The sequence below is a fragment of the Apteryx mantelli genome, chromosome Z (genome assembly GCF_036417845.1).
Source record: "Apteryx mantelli isolate bAptMan1 chromosome Z, bAptMan1.hap1, whole genome shotgun sequence".
NCBI lineage: Eukaryota > Metazoa > Chordata > Aves > Apterygiformes > Apterygidae > Apteryx > Apteryx mantelli.
In genome coordinates, this window is record NC_090020.1 from 58,329,712 (window position 1) to 58,350,338 (window position 20,627).

Below are 20,627 nucleotides of genomic sequence, written 5' to 3' on the forward strand. Positions count from 1 at the left end.
GCTGGCACTGCTGCAGTTGGGAGCTCCAGTTTGCAGTGCACAGCAAAAATTCCTAGCCATCCATTACCGCATGACTTTTATTTTATGTTCTTACAGTAGTTCCTTTTTTGCATTCATTTCCATACACCTTTCCCTATATTAATGAGTGAAAACTTTCTTGCTTTTTTTGCCTGTTTATTTTTTTTCAAGTGTTCTTCATTCTAATGGATACACCTGGTAAAATTGATCCCAGGACCGGTTCCTCAGGACCTTTCCCTAGTCTGATAATTACATTTCAGAACAACTTTCTCTCACCTTTTAGCTAGCTGAATTTGCATCTTGTATGAATATCTGTGTGTGTATATATATATGTATATATATATATTTTTAGTTGTGATATATTTTTGGTTACCCATACTGCCTTTTATCCAATTTCTATGGTATCTTTTATGCTTGTTTTGCAATGTGTTGTAACAATGTTTTTCCTTCAAACTTTATTTTAAGGTTTTATATGTTATAGAGGTTAGGTTACTGAATCTTATGTTATCTCTCTTTTTTTTTTCTTTAAATGTAGGTAATGTAGCTGCTATTTTTCAGTTATGTGGTACTGCTGCTGATTCAGTGGATTTATAAAATATTTTTGTATTTGTAATTTAATGGGTATTTTAGTGTAACTTAAGTGTATGTTTCAAAACTAGATACCAATGCTGTTTTAAAATGGAGAGTATTCTAAGGAATCTGTTCACATGGCTCAAAAAATAGGCTTCTGCCATGTCAGTAACAGGCTCATGGGTGGTAATGAAGGCAGAAAATATCCAGGCAAACAAATCCACAAAACCACACCTTACCGTTTTAAAGAAAAAGTAGAACAGTTGTATAAATCTTAAAGTATTTGTGATCCTTGTTGCTCATGTTGAAGGCAATGTGCAAACTTCTTCAGTTTGCCAGCCCAGTGAAACATGTGGGGTAGGGAAAAGGGCTAAGAAAGAGCTTCTTCACAGAAATGTGGGTTTGGAAAAAAGCCCTTTTAAGAAGGGACATGTGGTCAGCTGCAGCACTGTGGTGGGGTCCTCAGTTCAGACTTCAGCTGGAAGGAGCAGATAGTATCTAGATAGTAACTGCTGGGAGACCTGAGGGAACTTTTAGACCTGGGAATATGTAGCAAGGGAACAGGTGGGAGTGTCTCTCTTCTCACCTTCATATGCTTATCCTAAATTTCACTGAAAACCTGTTTCTTAAAGTTTTCTGTTGACTAGGAGATTTTGAAGGCCTGTAGCAATCAAATAGAGAGCAGGCCCAGGGATTTGCTTGCAGTGTAGGATGTGTATTAGCTTCTTGGAGAGCTGTCTCTCTAGATGATGCATTTTAAAGGCTGGCCACCTGGGTGGCTCTGAAAATTCTGGGTGAGTGGATTTGAGGGGAGTCACACAATTCGATTTCCTGAGTGCAGAAATTGGTGGCACACAGCACAATGTGTTCCTTGTGAGGTGTGCAAGAAAAATGAAAGCAAACAAGAAAGTATCTTTCTCCATCCAACCAAAGGCATTCCTTCAAAGCCTATCAGAACTATATCTGTAATGTCAGTTGCTTTCCTTTTCTGTGTTTCTCTAATCTATGAATAGATTTTGTTGATTATCAAGAAGGAAGTTCTCTGAGCATAAGTGTCTGCTAAACGATGTTTGACTGTTCAAATGTCTAGTGTGGTACTTTGATAAAGGTTTGTAAATCAGAGGTGGTGTGAGAAGGTGAATAAAGAATTACTTTTCACTATCTCCTGCAATACAAAAAACAAAGGATATTGAGTAAGATGCTTGCAATTTCCATTCAAAGCAAATAGAAAGGCACTGTATATATAAACTCAATGTATGGGACAAATTTTTCAAAAGTTTATTGGGGCCGTTAAATACAAAGGCATCACTTCTAGGCTGTGCCTGAGCCACAGGTAGCCAGTAGCTGGAGAGGATTTGGAAAAATTTTGCTACACGGTTATACTTTTATTGTATTCTTTCAGAGGCATTTGCTTCTGACTATTTTTTGGAGATGGATTATTGGTAAGTAAACCATGGGTGTGGTCATCCTTATGTACAGAAACAAAAAAGGCATAGTTCAAATGTAAAATTAAGAAACCCTTTATGACTCAGTTTTGACTCAGCTGCAGTTTTTACTGTGAGTGTCAGTCAAGGCACTGGAGTTGCTTGCAGACTTGGGAAGGGGATAGTGGTTGGCATTTGCTTGCACTTCGAAACTTACACATTTCCAACCCTTATGCAGAGATAAGAGAGCTTTCTGTGGAAGCTAAAAGCTGTTGCTTCTAAAAGGCTGCTCACTTTTGATGTGATCAGCATGGGAAATGGAACAGTAGTGTCCAGTTTCACTTTTTTTTTGGGGGGGGGTGCAATCACAGTTCAGATATTATCTACTTGCAAATACATAAGAGGAATGTTCAGGTTGATCGTCTTGAAAATCATAAAACTACTTGTTGCATATAGGTTTATTGAACGCTTTTTATATGTAACTGACATTGTGGCATATTTTTACAAAGCTTTATTAGCTTTATTGTACTGTGGAGTTTGATATTCTCTGATAAAAGTAGAGAACCTCCCAAAAAAAAAAAGGGGTGAGGGCAAAGAAGGAATGTGTGTGTTGAGCATTATTAGTCAATCAGCTTGTAACATTAGTAATTAATATTATAAAATAATATGCCAATTCTTATGATGAGTTTAGGAGGAAGTACCAGCTGCAAATTGGTTCTAGTGTGGCTTCTTGTATATAGTTGCATTTCTCTGTAGCACTGCATTTATATTGTTTGGTGCATAAATATACATACTGATGCTAAAAGTTGTAAAACTGTCACCATAAAGTATTTCAGAATACCTTTTTTTTTGTGTGTGTGAACTTTCCAGAGATGAAAAGACTGACAGCTCAAATGATGCTGGAGAAGCTAGTAAACCTGCAGAGATGCCCACACAGAGAAGAAAACGGATCTCCACTTTGCCCAATCTTGCAAAACCCAGAGCTGGACCTTCATCTGCACAACGTTCATCATCAAAACTACAGAGGCGAGCATCTCAAGCTCTTGATGGCAGTGCTTCACTTCAGAAGGATTCCTCTCCATCAGAAAAGACTAATGCTGAAAGTTCTCCAAAGTCTCCCATACTGCCTGAAAAGAAAACTCCTGTGCCACAAGTGCCACAATTCTCCCCATTTAAAAAATCAGCCAACAAAGAACAAAATGCGGGTGTAGCTGCTCAGAAAAATGATGATACCCTGCAGAAGAGTGTACCCTCCCCACTCAAGGAGAGACCAACACAAGAAAGATCAGTGTTGCAAGAGGAAAAGCTACCTACAAAACCTACTCCTGTAAGAGAGAAACGAATGTGTTCTGACCGTGAAAGGATCCTCAAAGCTCGGAAGTTAAGAGAAATGCTTAAAGAAGAGCTGAAGAAGGAGCGGATGGTAGGCATGTGGTGGGCTGTGCTGATGCACGAAGGGCAGAGAAAAGTGTGATTTGCCTAATCTTATATATTACCTCTCCTTTGCAATAGAGTTTTCTGACAGTGGTCAGCTGCTTACTGCTAATAGTCTGTGGTATCTTATAACTCTTTGTAGAGGCTTAAATGATTCGTAAGCAATAGCAGCACTGTGTTCCCTCATAATACAGATTATCTTATGAAAAATTGTAATTTTCTTTAGACCCACAGCCTTTTTGATTTGAGACCTGCTAATATATAATGGTCAGCATTCCAATTTAAATAACTTCACAGTTGGTAAATACAACAGGGAAGTGTGCTGTAAGAAGCCTGGCATTTGGGATTCCTCATGTCTTTTCGACTTAATCATTGACTAAGTTCTCTGATGTTCTCACTTCTGCCTGCACAGAGTATTGAATTTCTGTGAGAGTTTAAATTACTTAGGGGTTGCTGGTGTCCTCTCTGACAAATGGACACTTCTAAGCTAAAATTACTTCAGTGGTTGAGAGGAAAAAAAACACCCTAAATTGGGTGCTTCATGAACAAAGCAAAACTATTTATTTGTGAAGTATAAGGTATTTTCAGGGTGAATTCAGTTGTTTTGTTTTTACATAGAAACAGCTGAAACACAGGCCTCCAGTAACTGAAGGACGTTCTCCACCAGATCGTTCTAAAATGACTATGAGAGACTTGATATACTATCTGCCGGAAAACAATCCTATGAAGTAAGTATGACTTTTTTCCCCCCTCCTTAGGTCAAATGATTTTTCCATTTTCTGCCAATTTAATAACTGTGAAAAGGACAATTCTTAAAACTGAAGTATTATTTCTTAGCTTTGGTGCAGCACCGTTGCAATAGCAACATAAACTTATAAACATTTTCACATGTACTCAGCTTCTGTACAGAAGTGAGAATGGAGCTTAGTGTACTTGATGAAATATGAAAACATGAAGCTGCCCCCACTGATGATTTATCTCTGGACAAATAATGTCAAATGCAGAATAACATTGTGTGTGTGTGTGTTTGTTTTATTTTTATGTATAGCTCCAGTTACTTCCCTAGTTATGGATACTAGGGATGTTATAGGTGGTCACCAAATCTAGTGGGCTCTAGGATCCAAGCATTCCTCCCCCTGAGGCTGCCATAGTGCAGCTGGGTGCACTCTAAGACCCAGGAGGTCTCTCCATCCCAGTTGGATCGATGCAGCTGCTGCTGTTCCTGTTAGCAGGTTTGGCCAGTAGCAAGGTTGAGTGTGTATCCCAGGTAGTCGCATCCACAGAAGACGCTAGCACAGCTGGCCACACACTACCACAGACAGAGCAGTGCCTTTACACAGCTGCCAAGTCCTGTTCTTCCTCTCTGGCTGATCAGGATTGAAGTTCATTAGTGAAAACACAAGCACACCCTCACTCTCTAGATTCATAAGCGCGCTCGCAGTGACAGATCCCTTGAATTCAGCATGACTTCCAAGTCTCATACCATGCCTGGACTATGAGCTCTCTGGCCTAGGGTGTGTGTTTCCTCCTACTTGTTGGCTAGTTCAGTTTCATGTTTGCTAGCAAAACAGATGCATGTAGTCTCACACTTGTCTCATGATCACCCCCACAATTGTGGATCCCTCAGATATTAGCATGGACTCTCAGTCCCCCTAATATTCATGTCCAGGTCTTGGGCCCTTACCAAGCCACTGATTCAGATCTTCAGTCTTTCCACATGTGAGTTTCCACCTACTCACTGGCAAGTTGAGCTTGAAGTTTGCTAGCAAATTGCACATACACACATGCACGCAGGATTAAGTTTGCTGGAAAAATGTAAGCATAGCCAGGTCTTTTCAGTTGCTGGCACTTAGATTTCCACACACCCTGGCCTCTGCAGTTGCTAGCACCTAGACTACAGGCCCTGTGACCTGCAGCCCCTTCTCTAGTTGCTGGCACTCAAACCTTTCAACACCATACTTCATACACCCTACACTTGCCAGTTCTTGGCACTTAGACCTATGGTCTGTGGTCTCTTCAGTTGTTGGCACCTAGACTTACAGGCCCAGTGACTTGCAGCATCTTTTCCGGTTGCTGGCATTTAGGCTTTGCTGCACTCACACAGAGTAACAAATCCACAAAAACAGAACAAATAATTGAGAAACAGATTTCTTAAGAAGATAGGATAGACTGCAGAGCTCAGGCAGGAGGGCTAAGTCAGACAAGTGTACTGACTGGCAACCTGCTTCTATGTGACTGGCCCAGTTATCCCCCTTCCTCTCCGTTTTCCCATGGATGTTCCTCTCCATTGATCCTGATCCTTCCCTTTCCCATAAATATCCCCTAATAAGTTTTACGTAATCCCACGAGCCTCTTCTGATATGCAGTAAGTTTCTCACAGTCCTACAAGCCCCTCAAATATCCCATAATACTTAAGATAACCGTTTCCCCCTTTTTATCAATTATGAAGTTTAGATTGACCCTCTTCAAGGCTGTGCCTGAGTAGTTCCTCTAATGGTCTGTCAATCAGTGGTTGAAGAGTTCTGGTGTTTGTTATTGTCCCTGTTATCAACTGCTCCTTAATGTTTGTGTGTCTGTTTTATTTATGACTTTCCTTGTTATTTGTTATTTCTTTTACACTGAATAGTCATTAACCAGATAACTTAATGAACCATATGCTCTCACATTCCACTTACTCTTACGATGGATATATCCATATGCCTCTAAACCTGGATATTGTAAACTATGTTAGCTTTATTCAATTGTAATTCTAATGACAGCACGCGCCTTGAAGGTGTTGATTCTGTAGATCAATTTGGGATGGTATGGATGGTGCAGGAGATGGTGCAAAATCTTAGGGATGAGAACCTGACAAGCGGCTATGGAAAACTTTGTCTAGCTATTCTCAAAAGTATGGTGCTTGCTGGAAGGACCAGTTCTAATAATGAAGTGTCAGTGATTTTCATGCTCACAGAACTTGTTAATCAATGCAAAATGGAGATGCTGGTGTGTAGCAGCATTGTGGTACTATCAGCTAGCAGCTTATGATGTGAGGTAGAAGGTGCTTGTTTCTCAGTGAGCTAATGGCTGCTGTTCATCCTCGCTTTCTTGTGATAAAGTATTTTGAACTTTCAGTTGAAAGTACTGTGAACATTAGTAGTGAATCAACTGGTGATCATCATCATAGTCTCATAGATTGCTACTTGAAATCTCTTGCTTTGTCCTTTTAAAATGCCTCGAACAATTAAGGCTTATACAAAAATCCAGCAAAACTCATTAAGCAATCATGTTTGTTCAATTAGACCAAATGCAGATATGGTACAAAGAACCGAAAATATGAAAGCTGTGTGTTTCTTTGTTCATTATCCACTAAAAGCAAGTTTGGACAGTTGTGTTTTTTTTAGAGTGAAGCAGAAATGTGTCTGCATGAACTTTCATCTCTATTGTTTTATAAAATTCCAGGTCTTCACTGGCAGAAGAAAAGAGAACAGAAAAAAATTCTGCACTGGGTCAAATGAAAGAGTAAGTCTTAGTGATTGAGGTATTTAGAGTCAGAAAGATTTTTGTTTTTGTTGGAAAAAAGCATGCTTTATGTGTTGTAATATTAACAATATAAGTCTTTGTTTACTGTTTCAATATTGTAACCCTTATTTAAACAAAATGTAATTTGGGAGGGGAGGGTGGTTAAAGAGCATTTTGTTTCAATATTATGTTTCTGGGTCGTTCATCCGTTGTACAATGGAATGAAAAACAGAGTCCAGAGTCTTTGTTGATTACATTGCTAGTGGGCTGTGTTGCTGAGTGGTTCATTAAATTGTTGAACATCTGGTGTATTGAGCAGCAATTCAAAACATTAACAAAAGTAATGTTTTTGGTTGATCTCTTATTTGTAGACAGGAAGAGAAAAGTACTCCTGATCATGAAGAGGAAGATGATGATGAGGAAGCAGAGAATGGGGAGGAGAGTCAGGATGGTCCACTTCTAGTTCCTAGAGTGAAAGTAGCAGAAGATGGCTCAATTATTCTGGATGAAGAAAGGTACCAGATTCTACATCCAATTCATGGACAATATCTACTAGACTACTGCTTGGTTTGTGAATAAAGAACAGTTATCTTGGACAGGGACAAACATGAGTGTATTGATGTGTTGAGAGCCAAGCTATCCTAATTTAGAAAACAGTGCAAATATATGACAAAATATGAGCAGCAATTATCTACATCACAGTAGTAGCATACTTACTCCGAGAAATGTGTTTTTGGAGAAGGAGGGAGAGAGGAAGATGCAATGTTTTATTAGAGTGAATGAATGGTGAATATTCGTCAGACTTCCAGATGTCTTCTACATAGTTCACTCCTTTGTTTATCATAGTTGCAAGAGCCTGCTCATTGCTATTCTGTTGTCAGCATGATTTGCTCCAGCTTTGTATCTTGAACCTTGCTGCTCTGTTCAGGTGTCAATGTTTTCAGTAACTTTGCTTAGAATGGTATGACTGTTCTAAAATACTAGAGTATCAAATTATTGACTTTCCAAAAATCTGAATAGTTCATTCATAAACATCAACAATGTGTCTTGCTAGTAATATTTTCAGATTAGTATCTTTTTGTTTGCTGTTCCAGTTTAACTGTAGAAGTACTAAGGACAAAAGGTCCATGTGTTGTAGAAGAAAATGATCCCATCTTTGAGCGTGGCTCTACAACTACATATTCCAGCTTCAGAAAAAGTTTTTACACAAAACCGTGGTCAAATAAAGGTGAGTATTTTTTTGGTTTCAAGTTTTGAAAGTAAAAGCTTGGTTTTCCGCAAATGCTCTGTACTTACAACTTTTTTTCCCAATGAAGTTGATGGATCTATTCATGTGTGACAGAGTCTCAGTCTGCAAACTCTTATAACAAGCAGAGCTCTGATGTTTGCTGTGAAAGTAGACGTGCTTAAAAAAATCTGGTGTCCTATGATATGTAGTATGCCTGTGACTTTATTCTGTCCTGGACCACTAGGTGCTGTGGAAGTGCTAACATGCCTTTTTATCAAAAAGATAGTTTTGGATTCTAGTATCAGGATATTTGAGCTGCCTGTGGAACAATTCCTAATTTTTAACAGCTTCTCTACTTGGTTCTTCCAGCATGGGCAGGAATAAATGATATAAGCTGTCTCTACATGGGCTGATAGTTGTCAATAAGCACAGAATGATTTTTGTGATTTATTTTTATTTTGATTTTTGAGCCTGCTGTGAATTGGTTATTGTCCTTAGGCTTACAACTTTTTACAACTGGAAATACTTTTTACAACTGTAGATGAAAAACTTAGCTTCAGAATTCATTGTGCTGCTTTTGGACTACATTGTCTTCTGCTTACAAAGAATAGTATGAATGTGTGCAAAATGCCTGGTTTCTTTTTGTGTTTGTGTTCATAAATTCACATTTTGGAGCTGGTTAGCTTTAATTTACTAACTTTACTAAACATATGGCACATTTTACAGTCTTATGGTAGATTAGACAATTCTTTCTGTTAATGGTTCATTTAATATTATTAAAGGTACTTAGGTAAAATAAGACATGAAGAAATTTCTACCCAAAGTGAAAACTTTTTCCTTTCTTGAGCTTTATTTTTTCATTTTGTTGAGCTGTAAGCAAAATCAAGTTTAACCAGTTAAAAATGGCAGAAAATAAATGTGCAAAAAAAAAAAGCAAATGTCTTTTCTTTAAAGAAATATTTTAGAAAGTATACAAATATGATTTGTATAACTATGAAAGCTGCAGGATGTATTTTTAGTGATGACATGTTGAATTAGCCTTAAGTGTTACTTGCTATATTTTCAGCAAATGTCATCAAGAATGGCTGTTTGAAGTCAAGACACTAATCCTCCGTGGAGGGAAAAAGTCACTGTTCAGACTGTGAACATACCATACAACTAAATATCATACAGAGTAGTATATTAGGAATTGAATTTACAGAAAGAAAGACTGATGTGAAGGTGTATGATTACATGATTGTGAAAGCTACTTACTTGTTTCTAGAATGCAAATAGTCCCTATTATGCTATAGTCCCACCTTTGTGAGAAGATATTAATATTATTTCAGCATTTATCTTCCTGACTCAGTAGAGAATGAGTAAGGCTGTGTGTGTGTGTGTGTGTGTGTGTGTGTGTGTGTGTGTATACACATATATATGAATGTACATATACACACACATGTATATATATGTACATATATATGTGTTTATATATGTGTGTGTGTGTATATATATAAAAAGATGTTTTATTCAAACTTGCTTTTGCTGAAATGAATAGTGTTAGTAGACCTGATTCTTCACTAGACAGTGGGAAATGTTGGTTACTTATCTACATAATTTCTTATCAGGCATGTTCTCTTTCAGTGAATTGATGTATGAAAATTGGAGAATATTTAATTATAATTAGTTTGATATACCTTCATGTTATGTTTCTCATTAATGTTGGGATGATTTATTGCATGATGATTACAAAAAAATACTTAAGTTTTAACTACGTAACTTTAAATTTCACTGGGATACTCCAATTCACTCAATTTGCAGCTCCGTTAGATAACCTAATGGTCAATTGTAATCATAATTTCTCTGAATCTGTAGAATCAAAGGGTGGTCTCCTCTATGAGTTATCTATCTAGTTGTATTAATAGTTTGGAAAATGTTTTATTTTAGATAGTAAGAAGGATAACAACTGTAAGTACTCTTAAATATTATCTATCTTTTTTTTCCCTAGAGACAGACATGTTCTTTTTAGCTATCAGTATGGTAGGAACAGACTTCTCCTTGATCGGGCAGCTGTTTCCTCATAGAGCCAGAGCAGAAATTAAGGTAAAAATTAAAGCACCCAATCATAAACATCTATTTTTAACTCTTCTGTTTCTTGTTTGCTATTCTTGTGTTTCCTATTAGTATTGATAATTTTGATGCTAATTGGCTCTGGAGTAATGCTTTTAATAACCATTTCCAGGAATAACTATCTGAAATATGAATATGCTGGGTTACATTCTGATAACCATATTTAATAAGCAGATATAGCTAGTCTTGATTTTATTTTAATTGAAAAATGCTGGTAGTGGATAACGTTTGAGGTTCTTTTTTGTTACCTCTCTCTTGGTGTCCAGCTGGTAACAACTTCTGTATTTCAACCTCTGCCTGGACTGGAAGTAAGGAGGATGGATGGAGGAAGATGTTGAAAATAACCAAAAATAAGCTAGTGATACATATTGATGACAGAAAACAAATTTTAGCTTTCTGTGTAAAAAATTAATGACAAAAACTTTTGTGTTCTGTGAGCATGCTTGTAAGATTTAACAACTTCAGTTCCTAGAAAATTTTATTACTAGAAAAAAGTTTAAAAACTTCCTCTTGATCTGTGTTATACAAACAGTTATATTGTTGCATTTCTTGCTTATTTAAAGATAAACATAAATTTTATTTTTAGAATAAGTTCAAACGTGAGGAAAAAGCAAATGGATGGAGGATAGACAAAGCTTTCAGTAAGTAAAGAAAACGCACCCCACCCCACGATGACTCAGTTAAATGCAGTCATCTTTCTTCATTGTCATTTTTGTGCTTTGTCTGGCTTGAATTAATTATATGAAAAAGTTTTTGCTCTTAAATGAATTTAGGAGTTACACTCTCATGGTTTTTATAACAAGTATAATTCACAGTAAGATCTTTAGGTTTAATTTGTGGCTTTGTATTGATCCAGTACATGAGATTGATATAAACTTTCAGTTAAAGATTATTCTGGTTCACTGGAATTTAGAGCACAGTTACTAATTGTAAACTGCTTTGAGACTCTTTAAATGCTTTATATGTTTTTTGAATGGGCCACGTAAGTCTTCGATTAGCACATTAATTCATTATTTGATACTATGGTACAATTTATGTATTTGTCACTTCTCAGATTTTCTAAACTGCTAAATATTGTACCCTTTCTGCAATCTGTTTTTTAAAAACAAGCTACCACAGTCCTTATATGTCACCTCTATCTAGTTTCTGCTCAAGTGATATTCAAAAAGAATTCTCTGTTTAAATATGTAATTGTTGCTTTTAAATATCATAACATGTACCAGTGATTATTTTACAAAAGCAGAAATTTGGGAAGATTGTCAGCTACAAAATCTCCTGCATTTCTTTGTTTTAATTGGACAGAAGAAAAGCGGCCCTTTGATTTTGAGTTTTTTGCTCAGCTGCTTGAGAAGGTCTTGGCAGATGAGGAAAAGAGGAAGCAAAAGACTGCTAAAAACCAGAAGCCAAAAGAAAAGAGGCCGTCAAGGACTCGGAAGAAACCAAAAGGTACTTCAAAAGAATGCTTGAGGATACTATTATGGAGCAGTGGTGTTAATGTTGCTTCAGTAATATATTGCTAACAAAGTAAAAATCGCATAGGGGATCTTTTTCTCCCCTGTTCTGAATAGGGCAAGAGAATTCTGGGTTCATAGTGTAATTCTTTTTCAGATGTAGGTTGCTTATGTGCAGGATGGTAATAATTGTTAGCAACCAGTTTCTTGAGGGGTGCTTTCTGTAGGCCACGCTAAGATTACTGCTCTTCCGGCATCTGAAACACTGGACTACTAAAAGGGATATTTTAATTTAATAATTAATAAGTATCTTCATGAGTTACTGGTAAACTCACCTTTTAGAATCCTTGGGCCAAAACCTTGTTTTCTTCTGTGACTTTTCATTTAAATTTTAACTTTTTTTTTTTTTAAGATGCTGTTTCTCCTTTAGCTGCATTTTGACCCCTAAAATCTGAAGACTATAATTCTTTTCAGGGAATCTTGTAAAAGCTGTTTTTGTTTTCTTGTCTGTTTAAAATAAAGTATAAAGATTATGTTTAATTACAGCTGATCATTGTATAGTGTCTTACTACTTTAGTACCTGTGAAAGGACTTTTCACAGATGTGTTTAAATTAAAAACAATTGGACTGACATCATTTGATTGAATTCCCTGTTAATTTTGTGGTTTTTTTTTTTTTCCTGAATATTTGTTCTTAATACCATTAACAAGGAAATGGGTTCTTGTGGAAGAAACAAGTGAACAGCCCTTAAAAGGGATCCTAGCTAGGAAGTAACATCTCAATTTAGTTCTTAAAATTAAAATTCTTAAAAATTGATTTAGTTCTTAAAAGATTGTTGCCTTTCTCTAGCCTTGATTTCAGATCCAATTTAGTAAAAATGTCCCACATAGTAGGTTTTATAGCTACATGTAGAAATTCTGTTCGTAGTCTTTAATTATAGGTTAATTGTATTTTGTGTGTAAAATAGTGTGAGCATGTATAAGAATTAAGAAAGCATGTATAAGAATAATAAAAATGGTGGAGAGAAAGTACTTGGTGGTTGTGTGATGTTCTACATAAATACACGATGACAACCAAAATGTTCTGGAAAAGGGAGGGAGAAGAATTTTAGAAGCTGGTTAAGCAGGAAAAGAACTTACAAATTTTTAGCTAGAAAATAATTAAGCTTTCTTATGCAAATAAATGATTAACTAAAATAAATCTCTTGATCAAAATTACTTTTTTATGGCATACTTTCTGCAGCCATAATTACCTTTTTCTGTAGAGACAGGAAAATTGTTTTCAGGGATGGCAATGCCTATTTTTCGTGGACCTAAAAGTGATTGTGTAACTTCCTAAAAAGTATTAGAACAAGAACATTTGCTTAATACATCCTGTATTGACTTTACACTGATGGAAGTGTTATCTTATGCACAGAATGTGTTCTGTATTTAGTGCTGCAGTTAATCTCTGCTGAAGCTTTTCTTTTTAATCAGTGACTGACTTATGAACCTGCTTGTATGCCTAATGATCTATCAACACTGATACATGAATTCAAAAGATGTTGCTATTGGAAATATCTTTGAGATTTATGGCTCCTAATACTTTATCAGCCTATTAATCAGGAACCATACTGTCTCAATAGCGAAAGCTGCCAGTGCAGAAGCTGCTAGTGATGGAGATAATTCTCAGAAAGCCAGAATTTCTGATGGAGAAACAGAAGCAGATGCTGTGACAGCTGAGAAGGAAAATGAAGAATCTTTGGGTGTTTCTGAACGGACGGAAGAACAGGATGCATTAGAGCCAGCGTTAGCAAAAAAGAAGAGAAAAAGAGGGAGAAAAGATGATCTTGAACAGGAAGTGGAGAATCTTCCAGAAGAGACGGCAGTCCCTTCAAAAATTGCTGTCGAAGGGAAATCCTCTAAGAAAAGTAAGAGACAAAAATACTCGCCTGTAAATCTTCAAATACAAAGTCTTTATGTAAAGACACTATAGTCTTAAAAATGAGAACTGGGATTTTGTTTTGTTACTGATCTTCCTTGAAAGGTTATAGAACTGTGCCTTTCAAGAAGTTAGCTTTCATACTAAATCTAAATGTTATGTTTTATTTTAGCTGAGAGCAAGTCTCTTAAACTTTAATTATGTAATTTCTGCTGGGATTTTCTTTGTTCTTGATTGTAGCTGGTATGTGAGAATTGGAATTCTGTGCTGTTACCCAGAATGTCCAAATTGATTTCATTCTTATTTATTAGTAGGAAAAAGTTCAGTATGTGATACAAACGGTGATGGTCATACTACCTTGGGAGAAGAACTGGACAATGTTACTGAAGAAAAGCAAGACCATACTCCTGTTCTAGAGGAGGAGAGATCAGAATCCTGTTTACCGGTGGATGGCATAACTGAAAGCGATCTCAATTTATGCAGGTAATTTTTGCAATAGAAAGCTTAGGCTTTAAAATGGTTTATTTTTTAAAATTGCTTGAATTTGCTGATTCTTACCATCATGTTAATTGACATAGATGGGCAGGATTTTCAGTTTCTCAGAACTGCGAAGGTGTGCCCTGCTACGTTGTAATCATTTGCTTTCAATTTACACCCTCAATGCATTCTCTGCCCTGATGCTCTCCTTGTAAATCAGTTTACATCAACATTAAAATCCCATCCAAAATTACTTTCTTTTTTTTGGAGGGTGCTGGTGGTGGGGGGGTGAAGTGCTTGAAGACTGGCCTATCCTAAACATTGGCTTAAAACTCTTAACAGTACTACTAATATTTCTCTCAAAAGAGTGCTTGGTAATGTTGCTCGGTAGTGTTGCTATACACTTGGAATTTTTTAATAGGGGTTTCCTTGTGAGAAAGGAAAATTGCTCAGATTTTATTTGTGCTGAACTTGCCTCTTGGGTTGACAGGCAAGATTTTAGTCTCAGTTTTGGGCATTTTTTTTACCAGAAAGAATGTGAATATTTTATTTTATTTTTTTTATATATGAAAGTGGTAAATCTAAAAACTTTCTGTGAAGCTGTCCCTGCTGCTTTGGAATTTTGCATGTTAAGTGCTCTATATAGTTATATTGTAATTGTTTGCTGTTTTCATACAGTTTTCTTGAAACATTTACAGGCTTTAATCTCTCACAGGAGGTATATGGAAGAACAGAGTAATTCTTATTTTTGAACTCAATGTAGATTGTTATGGAAGATCAGGAAAGTTCTTTTGTGTACAGTGTTTTAAATTATAAAGTCTGTTTTTAAGGCTGTATCTAGTCTAGAATATACGGATGGTATTTTTAACTCTTCTTGTAATGGCATTGCAAAAGTACAAAAGTGGTTTTAAAGCTCATGTCATGAGGATATCACTACAAGTTACAGGTTTTTTAGAGAATCTGACAAGCATCTAATCTGTAGAAATTGCATACTGCTGTAAATCTAAATTTTACTGTGCAACTTAATCTGTAAATAATATTAGCTTTCTATTAAAATATATTTATGTTTTCATGTGCTTTTATTGATTTCAGCTTTCAAGATGGCAATGATAGTATGCTAGAAACAGAATCTGCTAAACTGAGAATGCTAGATATTGGAGATGAAGTACCACAGGAAAGCCAGCTTTCAAAGTTCCCAATTTCAAAGATTAAAAACAAGGAAAGACAGTCTGAAGAAACTGCAGAAGCAAAGGTATTTTTATTAAGTGATTCTGTTTTCTTAAGATCTTTCTGTTTACCATTAGTAGTGTTTATGTAAATTAAAGCTGTTTTTCGATATGTTTTTGTAATGTTTTTACCACTTGGTGCACAAAAGGCAACAAACCTGAGACCATCAACAAAATTTAAATGCTTTTAATTTAGTTAGCCTTAATTTTTTTTTGTTTTTGTTTTGCTTTTGTTATACTAAACCTATTCAGAGTATAATGTTCATGTTTGGCTTATCTCATGATTTGAACATTTAAACAGTTTAATTATTCAAAATTGAAGGACTATAATATCAAAAATTGAAGCACTATAATATCAGCGGTGAAGTTTGATGTGCTGCCTTGGGGCAAGTTTCTGCTGGTCTGTGATGTTGACAGCTGATTTGGATGGGAAGAGTATAGGACTGTCTGTGTTGCCTCAAAATGTAGACCTCTGTATCCTCTCATCCCTGGCTGGTATGAGGTGTTTCAGGAAAAATATAGGAAACTGGACCAAGATTGAATGATCTTTCCTCAGGTATGCTCTAATCAGTGCTAGCAGTTTAGGACCTTCTTGAAATTGCATCTGGCTTCTTTCATAGCCCTTGATGGACCTCTTATCCATCCATTTGTCTAGCTGACTTTTTGGATCTATCTGTACTTCTGTCATTAACTGCATACTACAGCTGAGAGTTCCTTATTTTATGCATTGCATGAAAAAGTATATTCTTCAGATTATTTTAAGCCTGCTGCCTGATAGCTTAATATGATGCACTCTACTTCCATTATTATATTCCTGTTCATCTTCTCCAAGCTATTCTTGTTTTTACTGCTGTGCTGTTTTATCCAGTGGTATCTTTTTCAAACTGAAGAGTCCTGGTCTTAAATTTCTCCTTATGTGGAAAATGTTCTGTTTCTCTGATCATTCTTCTGTCCTTTTATCACTAACTCATTTTTGGAACTCGATAGCATCCTCTTTGAAGGCCTGTGTGGGGGGGAATGAATTACTTTTCTTGTGCTTTCTAAGATGAAAAATGATTTTATGGATAAAACTTGATGTGAGAGATCAGGAAATTCTAAGTGTTAACATTTCCATAAGGTCTTGGGCAAATTATTAATGCTTTGGCCTCTATTTTAGATTCTGTTTCCTAAAATAATTTCTTCATTCCTAATAGAAAAATAACTACTTAATATCTTCATAAATACTAAATGCTTGTAGTGGGAAGTGTTAGAACAATGCATTCTCTTGATATTAGTTGGTATAATATTTATAAAAAATAACGAACTGAACAGGTCAATGTGCCATATACATCAGCTGAACATAATTAAGTAGCTAAGCTTTCAAACAAATTAATTATGGCTCTTTGACATAAGAAAGTCTTAAAATCTTGCAAAACTGGTAATTTCAAAAGATCAACTATTCAGTTACAATTCTTTTGGCCTGCTATGGTTAACTTAAATTAAAACTAATGGAACACAATTACTGACTTGATTTGAAATAGCCAGCCAGCCAGTAGTGTGAAAGATGATTCTATTAACAGGATGAAAAAGTGGATAAAGGAGAGAAAAATATCTTTATTCAATAGGTTTTTATCTTAATGCACTAAATAAATTCTATATAAACTTTGCTGTATTTGTGATTAGGTTTCTATGCTGTGATTTTTTATTTTTTTTTTTTCCCCTCTCATTTTCAGAGTTATGGTCAGTCATCTCTGAGGAAAAAGACTTAAATACTGGACTTGGAAACTAGTAATAGCTGATACTGCCTAAAGAGTCCGTTATCAGCTTCACCAGATTAAAAGACAGAGGAGTCTTGTTCGTGTTTCTACTTGTCATTATCTTACAGCAAGGGGTTCTTCAATGTTGGAAAGCTGAAGTAATAAACACTTGTTTGTTTTCTTACTCAGAACAAAGATGTATATGACTCATGTAAACCAGATGAAAAGGAGAGTGCATCAAATGGTGATTTTCAGTCTGAAATAATGTGAGTAGAATTATTTTACCTTGCGTTAGTACTTGAGCTAAACTTGCATTTACTTAATTTGGATATAAACTCTGTTTAATCATACTAGGATTAGATGGTAGAGCACGATGGCTTTTCTTCCTTATTCAAGAAGGACTTTTGGTAGGAATTTTGATTACTGAGGAGTGGTACTTTGGTCAAAGCTTAGACTATTACCTGAGAATGAGGAGGAAGACTTAACTAAGCTTAGAAATGCTAGTCCTTCTACGGTCAGTTACAGCAAGAGAGATTTCTCTGAAGAAGTTTTGCCATTTTGCATGGGAATGTCAGTTGTGAAAGTTGGCTTAAAAAAGGGCCTTGTTGGTTTCTTTGAAACTGGCAGATGTCCATCAGAGCTCATTAGCTGCACACCCCACATGTATAATGTATTCATACCTTTATAATTGGGCACTGTTGCTCTTTGTAATTTAATGCAAGAGTCTAAGTTGAAGGACATCTCTCTGGAAGGTACTCCCATCTGTCTTGACTATTCTCCTTTATGAAGTTAATTTTTGTGACTATTTTTTACAGGGATGTCTGTAACTGAGCAGTGGTGCTCAATCCTCTTGTGTGCCTAAGGTTTCCAGTTAATATGATCAGAGACTTAAAAATCCATAGTATGATTCTTTAAAGTTGATTTAGAGATAATGTTCTAGTTTACATTTAGTTAGCAGCACTTCTAAATATGAAGTTTCATCCTTCTGTCCTTCCCTTATTGAAGGACAGGTCACTCTCATGGAAAGGATTGTCACAGTTTTATTTGCCCTGTCTTAGGAAATATATAAGATAAGGTAGTAGTTCCCCATCTGAAGATTATTGATAATCTTACTGACAACTTTTTTGACTCTGGTAAACAGTGTGTGGAATCTAGGAAACTCTACTGCAATCATTAAGGATGCAGAGATTGATATGTGCTTCTCATTCTTCAAGAGCGTTTGGGTGCTGGCAGTGGGACAAAGAGTTTGAAAACAGCAGATCATAGTTCTGTGAATTTGATAGCCCTGAAAGGGGAGGGACAGGAAAGGGGGACAGAAAATTTTGTATATGAAGTAAATCTGTTGTACTTCTGAAGCATCTTACTATTGTTTAATTTTTAGTTTCTATTGAAATCAGTAAGCCTGTTCTCACTAGCTTCAATTCTGAATCCCCAGGGAAGGAGGTATTCCTACTGTAGCAGCAAGAGACAATTCCTTCTGGTATTTTAAAATTGGATTCCAGTGAAAGCCAGCAAAGGTCTTGAGGTTTACTTGAGATTCTATCCTTTAAGTAATAACATATATTCTAAGAGTGATCTAATAAACTGACAAAAACTGTATCTTTATTACCCATTCAGTCCATGCTGCTCTTTAAGTACATCTTGGACCATATGAAACATTAACTTTCTCTCCAGCAATAATATAAAATCCCTTTTTTTATGTCTTAAGGGAAACTGAAAAGCCAGCACCCAAAGGGCACTTTCAAAGACCTAAACCCAATTTAGCAAAATCATCTGGAAGGAGAGAAGCAGCAACCCAAGAAAAACTGGAGGCTGAGACTTCCTCTTCAAAGCTTGTGAATGAAACTGAAAAGGTCAGGAGGAGAAATGTTGCTTAATATGCTATACTGTTGATATTGTATCCATTTTGATCAGTGCTGATCCTGTGGACTAACTACACTCTAATATGGGTTCTGAGGACTGCCTTTGAGGTATCTGTTCATTTGTCCAAGAATAATATTTCTTGTCTTAATTTCAGTGCATCGTGGAAGACAGTGGAAGTAACAGAAATGAAATCACAGAAGTAGAGAACGTAGTTTTGGAGACTAAATCGGAGTGAGTATTAAGTTCATTTTTCTAGTCTACTGGTGTTAACTTACAACTTTGACTATAATTGTTAATTTATTCTGTTTAGTGCTATTATAAAAAGGTCTTTATGCAGCACTAGTTGGGAAGATTTGTATTCATCTTATATTTGGCTTCTGCATTTTCTTGGATGGTATCAAATGGTACTACTGGAGAGGCTACGTGCTTCTTTCTTGGGAAGGTGAAGAAAGCATTACTTTATAGAGAGTCAAATTTGCTTGGAATTTGGGGGAAAAATAGCAGTAACTGAACATTAATATAGAGGTGAGACAGAGTTGCACAGGACTAAACCAGACTTTACTAGGAATGTAGATCTATGGCTTTGACTTTCTCCCACCCTCGTTTCCCAACTAATGGCTCAGCTTTTGATGCTTGCAGAAGCAGCTATGGCATGCAGTCTACTTAAGGTCCTCATTTGTGGTATTTTGAAATCTTTCAGAGAAGGTGGCAGAAGGTGATAACTTTATATCCTCTTAATGGGAAAATAAATGAAATTTCCACAATGCAAGACCAAAGCAGATTTTGTGCTCATATGAAGAAACTTGCATAAGTGGGTGCAAATCTTTCCAAAGACAACGCAATATAAGATTCATTTCCAGTAAAGAAAGCTGTGCAGGTCACTGAGTACTACATAGGCTTGATATTAGGGAGTAAATATCATCGTTGTGAATCCTTTGCTAATCTCTCTTGTGCAGAGAACCTGAAAAAACCGTAATTGCAAAGACAGTAGTTAGAGGGTGTCAACAGCATTTTAAACCTAACATTACAAGAGCATCTGGAAAGAAAGAAGAGCCTGAAAAAGATGCAGGAAAAGATAAAATGTCCCATCCAGAGCCTAAGGAAGAAATTGGAAAGGTATTTAATTAAATAAGATAACTGAAAATAATGTGTTTAGCTAAAAAAATCCCTGTTGAATGTAACTGCAACACTATCTTTTTTTGCTGAATGTGACCAGAAATCAACCACTTGCTTAATCTGCAGTGACAGTGTGATATTGCTTAGAGGATTCAGGTAAGCTGGGAGTTTTTCACACATATAGTAGATGCCAGTAATCTCTCATGTCCTGCAGCAAATACAAGCTTGTATGTTTGATCTAGATTTTACTGCACCTTTCTAGCTGATGTGAAATTTACCCTATGAATCTTCTGTGTCTGTCATAGCATCCCATTTCATATCCTATTTTGAACAGTTATCTGGCTTGTTGGGTAATCCTGTGCTTGATAAATGTAACAGAATTAATGTCTTAATGTTCTATTTCTATTCAGAATACTGACCAAAGTAATGGGTGTGATACTACCAGTGGAGAATCTGCAGGAAAACGTGATAAAGTCTTGGAGACAATGTCTCGGTAAGTATGTGAAAAATGAGGAGCCACGCACTGCTCTCCAGCTCTTTGCCATCCCTCTCAC

The 20,627-nt window shown here is 36.2% G+C and overlaps 1 protein-coding gene across 5 annotated transcripts in view; it reads left to right on the forward strand.

The window, feature by feature from the left end:
- Nucleotides 1-20,627, forward strand: part of BDP1 (B double prime 1, subunit of RNA polymerase III transcription initiation factor IIIB) — a 51,215-nt gene that overhangs the window by 731 nt on the left and 29,857 nt on the right. For 3 of the 5 annotated variants that reach the window (XM_067316418.1, XM_067316422.1, XM_067316423.1), the window contains exons 2-17: nucleotides 2,883-3,435; nucleotides 4,065-4,174; nucleotides 6,888-6,947; nucleotides 7,319-7,462; nucleotides 8,042-8,175; nucleotides 10,163-10,257; nucleotides 10,871-10,925; nucleotides 11,587-11,730; nucleotides 13,360-13,644; nucleotides 13,967-14,138; nucleotides 15,225-15,384; nucleotides 17,284-17,360; nucleotides 18,803-18,947; nucleotides 19,112-19,188; nucleotides 19,914-20,073; nucleotides 20,484-20,566. In XM_067316418.1, the coding sequence (XP_067172519.1) occupies nucleotides 2,883-3,435; nucleotides 4,065-4,174; nucleotides 6,888-6,947; nucleotides 7,319-7,462; nucleotides 8,042-8,175; nucleotides 10,163-10,257; nucleotides 10,871-10,925; nucleotides 11,587-11,730; nucleotides 13,360-13,644; nucleotides 13,967-14,138; nucleotides 15,225-15,384; nucleotides 17,284-17,360; nucleotides 18,803-18,947; nucleotides 19,112-19,188; nucleotides 19,914-20,073; nucleotides 20,484-20,566 (2,454 nt within the window). The remainder of the gene's footprint in view (nucleotides 1-2,882; nucleotides 3,436-4,064; nucleotides 4,175-6,887; nucleotides 6,948-7,318; nucleotides 7,463-8,041; nucleotides 8,176-10,162; nucleotides 10,258-10,870; nucleotides 10,926-11,586; nucleotides 11,731-13,359; nucleotides 13,645-13,966; nucleotides 14,139-15,224; nucleotides 15,385-17,283; nucleotides 17,361-18,802; nucleotides 18,948-19,111; nucleotides 19,189-19,913; nucleotides 20,074-20,483; nucleotides 20,567-20,627) is intronic. The other 2 variants (XM_067316420.1, XM_067316421.1) reach the window with 2 other exon arrangements.